Source organism: Syngnathoides biaculeatus, chromosome 12 (genome assembly GCF_019802595.1).
Source record: "Syngnathoides biaculeatus isolate LvHL_M chromosome 12, ASM1980259v1, whole genome shotgun sequence".
Lineage (NCBI taxonomy): Eukaryota > Metazoa > Chordata > Actinopteri > Syngnathiformes > Syngnathidae > Syngnathoides > Syngnathoides biaculeatus.
The window spans coordinates 29,175,001-29,190,089 of NC_084651.1; the positions used below are offsets into that span (position 1 = coordinate 29,175,001).

The 15,089-nt window shown below is 41.6% G+C and overlaps 1 protein-coding gene across 8 annotated transcripts in view; it reads right to left on the minus strand.

Moving 5' to 3' along the window:
• ddx51 (DEAD (Asp-Glu-Ala-Asp) box polypeptide 51) overlaps positions 1-15,089 on the minus strand; it is a 116,013-nt gene that overhangs the window by 59,751 nt on the left and 41,173 nt on the right. For all 8 annotated transcript variants that reach the window (XM_061836751.1, XM_061836750.1, XM_061836752.1 and 5 more), the window contains exons 10-14: positions 2,964-3,162; positions 2,774-2,889; positions 2,584-2,700; positions 685-786; positions 499-562 (exon numbers count right to left, since the gene is read on the minus strand). In XM_061836751.1, coding sequence (XP_061692735.1) covers positions 499-562; positions 685-786; positions 2,584-2,700; positions 2,774-2,889; positions 2,964-3,162 — 598 coding nt within the window. The remainder of the gene's footprint in view (positions 1-498; positions 563-684; positions 787-2,583; positions 2,701-2,773; positions 2,890-2,963; positions 3,163-15,089) is intronic.

Here is a 15,089-nt window from a genome sequence, read left to right on the forward strand (position 1 = left end):
AGAATGTTTATAGGGATGACAGTCCCACTTTAAGAGTGTGTGTGTATATATATATATATATATATATATATATATATATATAGAATGGTGGGTCACGTTGATTTTCAGAGAATCTACTGGACCTAGTGGTAACTTGTATGACTGTGTTTTCACACACTTGGTCAATAAAGCTGATTCTGATGTGGCAATTAAAAAAAATATACTGAAAATGTAGATTAATCTGGCTAGTCAGATTGGACTGCTATTGCTATGAAAGTTTCAAAGGAAAGATGAATGCAGCCAAGTAGAGAGAGATTCTGGATGAAAACCTTTTCCAGAATATTCAGAACCATCACCTTCAAACAACACGATGACCCTAAGAACACTTACAATAATGTTGTGCCTTCAGAATAACTGTTTCTGAATGCCCCAAGTTTTCCCTTGAATTTCATCCAAAAGCTGAATATACCTACATTTTTCTGAGTAATGCATGCATATTAATATGTGGACATGTCACACCTGTACTCCAAGCAGAAAGGTGAAGGCCAGACCAGCTTTTCCAGCTCTTGCAGTTCTTCCAATTCTGAGAAAAGTACCAGGAAATGGTTTACAGATTACCAATCAAGGATAAAACTACACCTAACAGTATGGATGATCCCTTTTAGAAACTGTCCCTTATTGATTTGATTAAATATGAAAGCTCACCTATGAATGTACGTCCTGATGTACTGCGGAGCATCATAGTTCACAACACATTTGACACCAGAGATGTCAATGCCTCTGGCAGCGGCATCTGTGCTGATCATCCTTTAAATTCAAGAGGAAGATGATATTTCCAAATCATTACAAGATCTATATGGACCACATGGGCTGGTCAGTGTGTGCATATGGTAGGTTGATACTTTTTTGATCCCTTAAATTTCATTTATTATTTTACATTTTAAGGCTTGGTAATACTAAGGTCTGATTCTTCCAAAGTTTCCATCCCCTTTCTTCACCGCATTCCTCTTCAGGGTCAACAACAAGAGCTGGACCTTACCCCATTACAGTGCAGTGGCTTTACAGTGGTTGACAGACTAGACGAGGGTGAAAACAAATAGAGCAGAGACTAAAGGTTTCTGATCTGATGTGACTGATGATCAGCCACTCATAACTCTTGGACAGTAGCAGATTTTTTTGTTCACGTTTGAATTATTATTATTTTTTTTAAATCGTGGTGGTCTTAAAACAAACCCACTTCAATCTACAATCAAATACAGCTTTAATATAATAATCACTGGACCAATGAGTCAGGCATCTCCCAATTTGCACCAGAGGTTAAAAAAAAAAAAAAATTCACAAGACTTATTTACAGAAAATGCATTTGTTACCATTTGGGAGAATGGCCACATTATATGACATTTTCAGAGAAACTTACATTTTGTCTTTGAGTTGAGCATAGCTTATGAAGGATGATGTGATATCAATTTTAGGACAGAGTACCCCTTTTCTCTGCTCATTTATGGATTTCAAACACTACATGCCCGTACCATGTACTGTATTTTCCCGGATGACAAGCTGCTACTATTTTCAGGTGCCGTGAACCCCGCAACCTGTTTTCCATTGCAGGTGAAATGTTTTTTCTTTTCAGTTTTTTTGTTTTGTTTTGTTTTGCTAGGGGCTATGAGTTATGTACTTATTAATATGTACTTTGAAAGCTTATTTTTGGCGAGGGGGCGGGTGCTTGGAACGGATCATGCTTCTGATTCGGGTTATGAAACGACTTGTGGAACAGATTAATTTCGGAAGTAGAGGTACCACTCTAAATTGGTAGAAGGATGATGAGGATGGAGCTGGCAGGCAAAAGAGCAAGAGGATGATAGAAAGGAGTTGGCCACAGCTAGAGTGACTCACACTAGCGCTGTAACAACCTAGCGCAATGGAAAAATACATTTTTGTGGCGTTTTTCCTTTTGTGTTTTTTGCAAGTTTATTCCTCTTTGTTCATCATGGGCCCCAAGAAACTTTATTGGAATTAAGTTGTACATTTGTACATATCTTTTCTCTCGGCCGTCAAACAGATGCCTCCTCCTGTCCCCCCGATGCCTTTTACTTGTCACTCACGCTTCACATAGTCACCCAACGCTTAAGGTAAATGAACATAATTTTTGTTATTCTTTACTTTGTGTACTTTGAATGCTCATTTTTGGCGGGGAAGAGATTAGGGTATTTACATGTAAAATGTGCTTGTACTTACAAAAAATTCAGGTTACAAAACGACTTCCAGGACGCATTAATTTCTTAAGTAGCGGTACCACCGTATATGTCACATTTTGAATAAGTGGCGTGTTGGGGATAAACGACAGTACTTCTTTTCCTTTCAGCTTGTCACGTTAGAGGTTGCCACCGCGTGTCCTCTCAGATGAACGCATATTTGTTTGGCACAGTTTTACGCCGGATCCCCTTCCTGACACAACCAATCTGCATTTTAGCCAGGGATAGGATCAATGCCATACAAAAACCTTTATAAATACTCGCACATTGTGAAGCTGTCCCAAGAAGACTAACTGTGGTCACAATGTTTTTAAACTCAAATTGCTTTTGCCAAAGATGACTGGAATCTTACAGGTGGATCTTTCCCTGTTCAAATCCCTTCAGCTTCTTCTTTCTCTCTTTGGGAGACAGCCGGGAAGAGAACTCTGCTACTTGAATGCCACCAAAGAGTTGCATCAGCCGGTAAAGTCTGAGTACAACAAATGAAAACATGGTATTAGACACTAAATGACATTGATAATTGTGAGATAGACCTCTCTCACCTGTAAGCTGTTACTCTAGAGTTGACAAAACAAAGAATGGGGCTGAGCTTCATGTGTAGGATGAAGTGGAGGATAATGAGAGGCTTTGTGCAGAGTGTGCAAAGCACATAAAACTCCTACAAAACATTCAATGAGTCATTTATTTAGCATCTTACTAGACTTCTTAAGCCTCTATTCATACAAGACTCACCGTCAGACTTTGAGGGAAGTCAAACAGCTCAGATTTATGGGAGTCAACAATTGACTGAGGACAGTTTAGGGAACATGGAGGGTTGGCAGACCTAAAAAGTCTTGGCTGGTGAAGGTCCAGCTGCTCCAATTTCTCTGGATTTTTGGTGAGTGTAGCAGAGAAAAGCAGCTTCTGAAGCGGCATTTGAGGAGGAGATAGACTGTAGAGGAAAAAGTTAGTTATCTCTCTCTCAAATACAGTGAAGAAATTAAGTATTTCAACACCCTGCTATATTGCAAATTCTCTCACTTAGAAATCAAGGAGGGGTCTGAAATATTCATTGTAGGTGGATGTCTACTGTGAGAGAGATAGTCTAAAAAGAAAAATCCAGAAATCACAATGTATGATTTTTTTTTAAAACGATTTGTGTGATACAGCTGCAAATAAGTATTTGAACACCTGAGAAAACCAATGTTAATATTTGCTACAGTAGCCTTTGTTTGCAATTACAGAGGTCAAACGTTTCCTGTAGTTGTTCACCAGGTTTGCACACACTGCAGGAGGGATTTTGGCCCACTCCTCCACACAGATCTTCTCTAGATCAGACAGGTTCCTGGGCTGTTGCTGAAAAACACAGAGTTTCAGCTCCCCCCAAAGATTTTCTATTGGGTTATGTATAGCAGGGTGTTCAAATACTTATTTTCTTCACTGTATATACAGCCAAAAGCAGATTTTTCAGTGAGCAATCCAATCCCAATAATCATAGAGCTAAAACTGTCCGTTTTAGCAAAGGTTTTAGAAGGGCTCAAAAGTGACCAGATTAAAGTTTTTGATCAACAGCATTCTATAAACCCAATTCCAATGAAGTTGATATGTTGTGTTAAACAAAAACAATACAATTATTTGCAAAAGAGGAAAAGAAACAACTGGGCTGTTATGGATGCAAAGTTCAAAAGGCAGAACCTGTGTTGGGGCCAATGCAATCGGTAACTTACATATCTGGTAAGGGAACAATAATGCTGAAAGGTACATACAGGTTTTGGAGAAACATTTGTTGCCATATCTTTTTTATGGACACCCCTGCTTGTTTCAGCAAGACAATACCAAATCAGATTCTGGACGTTACAACAGCATGGTTTCAGAGTAAAAGAGTCCGGTACGAGACTGGCCGGCCTGCAATCCCATAGAAAAAATGTTGAGCATTATTGAAGTGTAAAATACGATAACGGAGACCTAAGATTGTTGAACAGCTTAAGCTGTACATCAAGAAAGAATTCCACCTACAAAGCTTCAACAATTACTGTCCTCAAGTAAGTATAAGAAGTGGCTGAGACAATGGATGAAAAGGTGAGGTAACACAGTGGTAAACATGAACCTATCCAAGCTTTTTTGGAATGTTTTGCAGCCATAAAATTCTAAGTTAATGATTATTTGCTAAAAACAGTTTTTCGGTTTGAACATTAAAGGTCAACTGACACGTAAAGCATATTTTTTTAGTTTGTTTTTAAGAAAAAAAAAAGTCAGCAGGAATGGACCATTGGGTTTTTTTGTCACCACATCAGGATGTTGTTGTATATTAATTTTTGCATCTCTCGCCATGAAAATCCTCTCGAGGCATTTTTGGTGGTGAAGAACCAGGAAGTTCTGTTTTTGGAGTAGCGGAGTTGAGTGTTTATATTGGTTTGTACATATTGTACTGGTGAAAAATTGTTTCTTTTCATCGTGTTAGCCAAAATGCTGGTGTATTGTATTGTATCGAACACTCGGCAGAATGGATTAATTCTTCACACTTTTCCAAAACACCCAGTTCGTCGTAACATGGATTGCACAGGTGCAAAGGACGAGAGCTTTGTAGGTTCTAAATGACAGGTAGGTGTGTGTAGAGCTATTAAAATATAATAATAGTTAGGGGAAATTGTCTGTTTATTGCATGTTGTGTGAATGTAGAATAAATCTCCTTGGCCAAACCGGCAAAATATAACAAAGCACTTGTATTGCTTTTGAGACATTTTAATCACACACAATAAAACACAAAACAACAACAAAATAGACAACAAAGACAGTTTAGTAGCGTGTAAAACGAGCTAACTAGCTACCTAGACGTATAGTCCCCAAACTCTAAAAACTTCTCCGAAAGCAGCAGTAATAAAAAGCTCGGCCCGCGTCCGATGACATAATCCTTCTCTCAAAATGTAACAAAAGATCAGTGTCTTCACTTCATTGAAAATCTTCGTTTTGAAAATGCTGAAACTTTAGTTCAACATAATCGGCGTTGGTGGCAACAAGCTAGCGATATACGTATTGTAACAAACATTCCGATCAGCAGTTGTGATATTGTGTTATAATCTAGCGTAATTTACAGCAGTATCTATTGTCAATCCATTGATGAAAGCTAGCAGTAGATCTATATCTTCCTAAAGCATGTACAGGGGAAAAGTTTTCAACTTCAAGATAACCCGTACCACAGGGAAAATGACCGGTCTCATTTAGATATATGGACAGACTAGTCTAATGTTAGAACTTAGATGAAGTCAAAGTAAATCACAATCTCATACTTACATTTAATTGACCCCTCCGTAGAGGGCACTTAACCACGCATCCTGAAGTGACGTCACGCCACATGCGCCTACGTCAGACAATTTGCAAAAAGGGCGGCGCATCAAGAAAAGAATAGAGCGAAACTGTCTGATTTACCGGCTGATTTCTCATTTGCATTCTTAGCTAACAGTGAAATATCGTTGAAAAGCAGACAGCAGGGCTTCAGGTATTTCAGCGAGGGGTATTTCAATGGTATTTGCATGCATATCGACAGAGAAACCATTGTTATTAGCTCGAGATCTTTCCAGAGTCAGAGGAAGACCGAGAAGCCACATAATATAATATATTATAACCCAAAGACGAATTCGTCATTGACAGTTTCCTATTTTCGTGTTACATATCACACTTGTGTGCAGAATCTGTATATGTATCTGTATAGCCGTTTGTGAACCGCCGTATGAAGGAAAAGAAGAAGGCGAGGCTTGATTTACGAGTTCTTTCTCTCGTTTTCTTTGTGTAACGTCACACGCTCCCCTCAATAATTATTCTTGAATGAGTGCCGAACCTACGTAAGTCCCGACCGAGTACGACAATCACTAGTGTCCTCAAACATCCTTCCTTCAGTCTTGGTGTCTCGGTGCACGTCGAAGGCTTTTAGGACTGCTAGTCCGGTTTAGCTTAGCTAATTAGCCGCGAACAAAGGGACACGTTTGTGCAGTCAGATCATCGCAAAATATCGCTCAACACAGATCAAGTGTGTCAATCATTCACACTTAGCTATGTTATGCAAGCGAAGAACTGCTAATTCATTTATATGAAACATGTATTGAAAATCAAATATACGGCATACCTTCGTGCAAACATATCTGTTCCGGTTTAGCGTAGCCACGAACAAAGGCACACGTTTGTGCAGTCAGATCATCGCAAAATATCGCTCAACACAGATCAAGTGTGTCACTCATTCACACTTAGCTATGTTATGCAAGCGAAGAACTGCTAATTCATTTATATGAGACATGTATTGAAAATCAAATATACGGCTTACCTTCGTGCAAACATATCTGTTCCGGTTGATGGATACAGTTGATCATGCGGTCTTCCACAAAGTTTGATCCATCGAAGACATTTTTTGTACTCTGTCTTCTGTTCCGGTTGATTTTAGATGGATTCAGTTGATGATGCGGTCTTCCACAAAGTTTGATGCATCAAAGACATTTTTCGTACTGGGTCTTCGGTTTTGGAAAGGGTACGAATTGAACTCCACCAACTAGCCTTTCAGGATACCTGTCATCACTATTATAAAGTCCGTGACTACACATCTTAACCATATCTATTGTTAAAGAACCCAAATACGCGATAAAACGCCAACAGAAGCTATACTGGACCATCCAGCGTTGTCTGAGAAAACTGCGGGTCCAAAAAGGGGGTGTTGTTTATGCAGATCTCTGGCCTCTGATTGGTCAGTGACACGGATTGCGCAATTTCTACGGAGGGGTCAATTACTGAACCATTACCTGTGTTATATCCCCAAAATGCTGATTGCTTAGGAGCAGGCTTGTTTAGTTAACAATGTTTATGAAATAAACACGTAAATTAATGCAAAGACTACACAAAATAAGTGACGTCTGACAACGACACTGAGAATGTAGTATTCACAGAGGTAGACCGCAGCAGTCTATTTTCTATTAATTTAAGAATGAGCATGTTGGCCCTTGGCAGATACAGTCCCTTGAGAAAGTATTCGGCCCCCTTGAACTTTTCAAACTTTAGCCACATTTCAGGCTTCAAACAAAGATCTAAAATTATAATTTTTTTGGTCAAGAATCAACAACAACTGGGACACAATCGTGACGTGGAATGAAATTTATTGGATATTTTAAACTTTTCTTTAACAAACGAAAACCTGTGTAATATTATTCCCCCCCTTGCATTATTACTTTGAAGTGCCACCTTTTGCTGCAATAACAGCTCCAAGTCGCTTGGGGTATGTCTATCAGTTTTGCACATCGAAAGACTGAAATTCTTGCCCGTTCTTCCTTACAATAGACCTTGAGCTTAGTGAGGTTGGATGGAGAGCGTTTGTGAACAGCTGTCTTCAGCTCTGCCCACAGATTCTTGATTAGATTCAAGTCTGGGATTTGACTTGGCCATTCTAACACCTGGATACGTTTATTTGTGAACCATTCCATTGTAGATTTGGGTTTATGTTATAAATCATTGTCCTGTTGAAAATAAATCTGTGCCCCAGTCTCAGGTCTTTTGCAGACTCCAACAGGTTTTCTTCCAGAATGGTCCTGTATATGGCTCCATTCATCTACCCCTAAATTTTAACCATCTTCCTCATCCCTGCTGAAGAAAAGCAAGCCCAAACCACGAGGCTTCTGACACCACATTTGACAGTGGGGATGGTGTGTTCAGGGTGACGAGCTGTGTTGCTTTTACGTCAAACATCGTTTTGCATTGTGGCCAAAAAGTTCAATTTTGGTTTCATCTGTCCAAAGAACCTTCGTGGAAGAAGTTAGGTCTGCCTCCCAGGTGGCTTGTGGCAAACTTTAAACGAGACTTTTTCAATCCATTCTTTGGATATCTTTGAGAAATGCCTTTCATCTTGCCACTCTTCCATAAAGGCCAGATTTGTGCAGGGTATGACTGATTGTTGTCGTATGGACAGACTTTCCCATCTCAGCTGTAGATCTGTCCAGTTCATCTGGAGTGATCATGGGCCTCTTGGCTGCATCTTTGATCAGTCTTCACCTTGTTTGAGGAGAAGGTTTAGAGCAGGGGTCAGAAACCTTTTCGACAGAGAGCCATAGAGGCGAAATATTTAAAAATGTAATTTCAAAAGAGCCATGCAGTATTTTAAAAACCAAGTGCAGGTGTATTTGCGCATTTCTGTAAGACCAACACTTTTAGAGTACAATAAATTTCTGAATTATTTTAAATAACATTGTTGCTCACAAATGATGACAAAAGTACTTCTTACCATTAATGCGACAGTTAGTGCTGCACGGTTTCGCTGATGGGTTTGGAGTTCATACATTGTTAGATTAAGCTTCACACAGGCGTTGAGACTTCCATCTGTTCATCGCGATCGTAATTCAATTTGATTTGCCATCTCGCCGTTATGATAGTGAAGTTCCGTCTCATGCATGATTTCAATCCATGACGTCTTCGTGTATTACAAACAGTCACCATGGAAACAGTGGTCCCAGCTCTCCTCTCCTTTCGTGTAGTTCTGGGCTGATTCCTCACCTTTCCAAGGATCATTGAGACCCCACCAGGCGATATCTTGTATGGGGCACCACTCCGATTGAGAGATTGACTGTCATGTTTAACTTCTTCCATTTTCCAATGATTCCTCCAACAAAGGACCTCCCCCCACCAAGCTGCTTGGCAATTTCTCCGTAGCACTTTCCAGCCATGTGGAGTTGTAAAATTGTCTCTGGTGTCTTTGGACAGCTCGTTGGTCTTGGCCATGTTACAAGTTGAGTCTAACTGACTGCATGGGGGGGACAGGCGTCTTTATGCGGCTAATGACCTCACACAGGTGCAACTGATTCAGGATAATACATGGAGTGGAGGTGGACTTTTAAAGGCGGACTAACAGGTCTTTGAGGGTTACAATTCTTGCTGATAGACAGGTGTTCAAAAACTTACTTGGAGCTGTATCACACAATAAAAATCGTTTAAAAAAAACATCATACATTGTGTTTTCAGGATTTTTGTTTTAAGATTCTCTCTCTCACAGTGGACATGCACTACGATGAAAATTTCAGACCCCTCCATGATTTCTAAGTGGGACAACTTGTAATAGAGCAGGGTGTTGAAATACTAATTTCCTTCACAGTATATCTTTGTTTGAAGCCTGAAATGTGGCGAAAGGTTGAAAAGTTCAAAGGGGCCGAATACTTTCACAAGGCACTGTACAGCCATGCAACCGCCATATTGAATAGTTCCTCCTTTAAACATATTGTCCTGCCTGCCATTCTGACCACTTGGTCTCCTTATTCAGAGGAGTGGAGGTGTGAAGCTCTGAATAACCATACAGCATGCTCCTAATGTTTTTGTAGAGTGCAGTACAGTTTTTATGGTGTAGAGAGCACGCTTGTGCGTGAATGAGAAAAGTGGAGGGGGAAGAGTGAGGCTACAGGCAGAAGCGATAGCGAGGGTGGAGGACTTCAAATACTTGGGGTCAACAATACAGAGCAATGGAGAGTGTGGACAGGAAGTGAAAAAACGGGTCCAAGCAGGTTGGAACAGCTGGCGAAAGGTGTCTGGTGTGTTATGTGACAGAAGAGTGTCTGCTAGGATGAAGGGCAAAGTTTACAAAACAGTGGTGAGGCCGGCCATGATGTACGGATTAGAGACGGTGGCACTGAAGAAACAACAGGAAGCAGAACTGCAAGTGGCAGAAATGAAGATGTTGAGGTTCTCGCTCGGAGTGACCAGGTTGGATAGGATTAGAAATGAGCTCATTAGAGGGACAGCCAAAGTTGGATGTTTTGGAGACAAGATTTGAGAGAGCAGACTTCGATGGTTTGGACATGTTCAGAGGCGAGAGAGTGAGTATATTGGTAGAAGGATGCTGAGGATGGAGCTGCCAGGCAAAAGAGCGAGAGGAAGACCAAAGAGAAGGTTTATGGATGTGGTGAGGGAAGACATGAGGGCAGTTGGGGTTAGAGAGGAAGATGCAGGAGATAGGCTAAGATGGCAAAAGATGACACGCTGTGGCGACCCCTGACGGGACAAGCCGAAAGGAAAAGAAGAAGAAGAAGTCATCGGAATTGCGACCACATCTTGGACACTTGGGTGAAGAGAGGGGTGGAGCTGATGGTGAGTTTGCTCCAATGATGGGGGAATGGCTGGGCCAAAGGTATTGTGTGGGTCTGCTGGTAACGTGGGGCTGTCCTGGTTGACACGCCTCACCATTGTTTTAAAAACTTTGCCTTTCATCCTAGCGGAGACTCTTCTGTCGCATAGAACACCAGACACCTTCCGCCAACTGTTCCATCCCGCTTGGACCCGTTTCTTCACTTCTTTACCACACTCCCCATTGCTCTCTGTTGTTGACCCCAAGTGTTTGAAGTCACCCACCCTCGCTATCTCTTCTCCCTGAAGCTTCACTCCTACTGCTCCGCCCCTCACATTTATACACATATATTCTGGTTTACTTTGGCTAATCTTCATTCCTCTCCTTTCCAGTGCATGTCTCCATCTTTCCAATTGTTCCTCTGCATGCTCCCTGCTTTCACTGCATATGACAATATCAAGTGCGAACATCATGGTCCAAGGGGATTCCAGTCTAACCTCATCTGTCAGCCTATCCATTACCACTGCAAACAGGAAGGGGCTCAGAGCTGATCCCTGATGCAGTCCCACCTCCACCTTAAATTCCTCTGTCACACCTAAGGCACACCTCACCATTGTTCTGCTGCCATCATACATGTCCTGTACTATTTTAACATACTTCTCTGCCACACCAGACTTACGCATGCAGTACCACAGTTCCTCTCTTGGTACTCTGTCATAGGCCTTCTCTAGATCCACAAAGACACAATGTAGCTCCTTCTGACCTTCTCTGTACTTTTCCACGAGCATCCTCAAGGCAAATAATGCATCTGTGGTACTCTTTCTCGGCATGAAACCATACTGTTGCTCGCAGATACGTACTTCTGTCCTGAGTCTAGCCCCCACTACTCTTTCCCATAACTTCATTGTGTGGCTCATCAACTTTATTTCTCTATAGTTCCCACAGCTCTGAACATCCACTTTGTTCTCAAAAATGGGAACTAGAACACTTTTCCTCCATTCTTCAGGCATCTTTTCGTCCGCTAGTATTCTGTTGAATAAGTTGGTCAAAAACTCCACAGCCATCTCTCCAAATTGCTTCCATACCTCTACCGGTATGTCATCAGGACCAACTGCCTTTCCATTTTTCATCCTTTGTAGTGCCTTTCTGACTTCCCCCTTAGTAATCATTTCCACTTCCTGGTCCTTCACTCTTGCCTCTTCAACTCTTCCTTCTCTCTCATTTTCTTCATTCATCAACTTCTCAAAGTATTCTTTCCATCTATTTAGTACACTACCGGCACCAGTCAACACATTTCCATCTCTATCCTTAATCACCCTGACCTGCTGCACATCCTTCCCATCTCTATCCCTCTGTCTGGCCAACCTGTAGAGATCCTTTTGTCCTTCTTTCGTGTCCAACCTGGTGTACATCTCTTCATATGCCTCTTGTTTAGCCTTTGCCACCTCTACCTTTGCCCTACGTCGCATCTCGATGTACTCCTTTCGCCTCTCCTCAGTCCTCTCAGTATCCCACTTCTTCTTCGCTAATCTCTTTCCTTGTATGACTCCCTGTATTTTGGGGTTCCACCACCAAGTCTCCTTCTCCCCTTTCCTACCAGAAGACACACCAAGTACTCTCCTGCCTGTCTCTCTGATCACCTTGGCTGTCGTCGTCCAGTCTTCCGGGAGCTTCGGTTGTCCATCGAGAGCCTGTCTCACCTCTTTCCGGAAGGCCGCACAACATTCTTCCTTTCTCAGCTTCCACCACATGGTTCTCTGCTCTACCTTTGTCTTCTTAATCTTCCTACCCACCACCAGAATCATCCTACATACTACCATCCTATGCTGTCGAGCTACACTCTCCCCTACCACTACTTTACAGTCAGTAACCTCCTTCAGATTACATCGTCTGCACAAAATATAATCTACCTGCGTGGTTCTACCTCCGCTCTTGTAGGTCACTATATGTTCCTCCCTCTTCTGGAAATAAGTGTTCACTACAGCCATCTCCATCCTTTTTGCAAAGTCCACCACCATCTGCCCTTCAAAGTTCCTTTCCTGGATGCCATACTTTCCCATCACTTCTTCATCGCCCCGGTTTCCTTTACCAATATGTCCATTACAATCTGCACCAATCACAACTCTCTCGCTGTCTGGGATGCTCAGAACTACTTCATCTTGTTCCTTCCAGAATTTCTCTTTCAACTCTAGGTCACATCCTACCTGTGGTGCATAGCTGCTAACCACATTATACATAACACCCTCAATTTCAAATTTTAGTCTCATCACTCGATCTGATACTCTTTTCACCTCCAAGACATTCTTAGCCAGCTCTTCCTTTAAAATAACCCCTACTCCATTTCTCTTCCCATCTACTCCGTGGTAGAATAATTTAAACCCTGCTCCCAAACTTCTAGCCTTACTACCTTTCCACCTGCTCTCTTGGATGCACAGAATAGCAACCTTTCTCCTAATCATCATGTCAACCAACTCCTGTGCTTTTCCTATCATAGTCCCAACATTCAAAGTCCCTACACTCAGTTGTAGGCTCTGTGCATTCCTCTTTTTCTTCTGACGCTGGATCCGGATTCCTCCTTTTCTTTGTCTTCGACCCACAGTAGCTGAATTTCCACCGACGCCCTGCAGGTTAGCAGTGCCGGGGGCGGGCGTTGTTAACCCGGGCCACGACCGATCCGGTATGGGATTCTTTAGATGAACGCTCATATTTGTTTGGCACAGTTTTTACGCCGGATGCCCTTCCTGACGCAACCCTCTGCATTTATCCGGGCTTGGGACCGGCCTACAGATTGCACTGGTTTGTGCCCCCATAGGGCTGCATTTGTCGCAATTCCGATGACACAACCACAAATTTGATCATCGAACAGCGACCTCGGTTGCCCTGGAGGCCATGTGGACTCCCTTATGCTTTAACATGGTGTTTGTTATGGACAATCCGTGATGAGCAAGTCCAGTAACAGAATAGTGCTTGGGATCTTATCGGGGGGACCGTTCGAAGCTTCCTTCCTTCGGCCACAGCTCACTTCACACTAAACCCGACCCCTATGCCACCTCCCACGGGTGGGGAGCCCATGGGGAGGGGGACTTATGTTACCCCTTTTGGGGTGTGACCGTCCCGAGCTCCATGGGTGCAGGCCCGGACATTAGGCGCTAGGCTTTGAGCACCACCTTCAGACCTGTGACTCGCGTTCGAGCAAGAGAAACTTCATTCCATTAATTTTACTCATCAGAAGGGTTTATGGAACAGTGCTTTGTCTGGTCCCTCACCTAGGACCTTTTTACCATGGGTGACCCTACCAGGGTCGTGAAACCCCAGACTACTTCACTCCTAGGATCATTGGGACACACAAACCCCTCCACCATGATAAAGTGACAGCTCATGGAGGGCACAAAGATTTTTCGTTGTTGTCGCTATATATGAGAGACATCCACTTGGTCAAGTAAATGTGGCTGGACCAGTCTTTAGGACACTTTGGGGAAAAAAAAAAAAAAAAAAAAAAAAAATTCTACAGCAATCTTCAATACATAACTACATTGCTAGAGAATTTAGCATTTGCTGTATTCTTATGAAATAAAATATTACGGGCTCAGTGATGCTCTGCTCAGTTAGTCATTTGATGTATTGATGTAAATAAGTATTTTCATTTTAGAGACTGTCAAGCCCTGCAATCACAAATTGTTGGTACATACTGAGTCTTGTTTCTCCACTAGGCTAACTTCATGATTGGGTTATTAAGCGTTAAAATGTCAGATTTTTGTTAATTCCCCACACAAAAATCAGATTTATCATTTGCTTTTAGAAAAACATCACGATTACCTGATTTTAAATCATTGTGATTGACTATTTCTGCTAAAATCGAATAGTTTTTAAACATTTTTCCATCTTAAAAACTCATCATTAATAAACTCGCACAAGAATAAAAAAAAAAAAAGTTTGTTTTCTTTAGAGATTAAAAAAAATGTTTCATTTTGGAAAAATTTTATCCCATTTGTCAAACAAGTAGAACATAAATAGGATCCTTCATCAAGGCTGGCAACAATTTGCAAGAACACAATGAATTCTCACAAACACGTGGGAATGTATCAAGATCCAAAGAAACCAAGGATGAATTTATGTACCGTACTGGTTACCTTTGATGCAAATAAACCGATCACTATTTTTAAGACTATCATTTCCCCAAAGACTATCACGATACACTATTTTGTGCCTCTGAAACAATGAAAAATAAGGCTTTGCAGTCACATCTGTGTTGTTGTCCATCCATCCATGTTCCTTACTGTTAATCTTGAGGAAGCTCACAGGAGTGGTGGACTATCCCAACTGATGCTGGGCGAGAGGCGGGGAAAACACCCTGAACTGGGAAATGCTAATTGCAGAGCCCATAGACAACCATTTAAACTCACAATCACACTTATAGGTGATTTCATTTAACCCTACCATGCATGTTTTCAGATGTGTGAGGAGACAGGAGTACCCACAGAAAACCCATACAGGCACAGGGAGAACATACAAACTCAACATTGACGAAGCAAAATTTGAAACATGGTCTCCAGAACTGTGAGGCAGATATACAAGTCGGTCACCATGCTTTCTTGTATTATTATTCATTCATTATTATTTTTGTTATAATTTTATTGCTATATAATATGGAACCCGTGGGTCTAAAATAGAGACTAAAAAAAAATGCTGCAAGAGTAACCTGGTTTATTTGGGGCTTTCTATTCAGTTTATAGTCAGTCTGGAAGCCCAAACCAGACGAAAATGGTCCATATAAACACCTTAAGTGGAATAAACAGGCT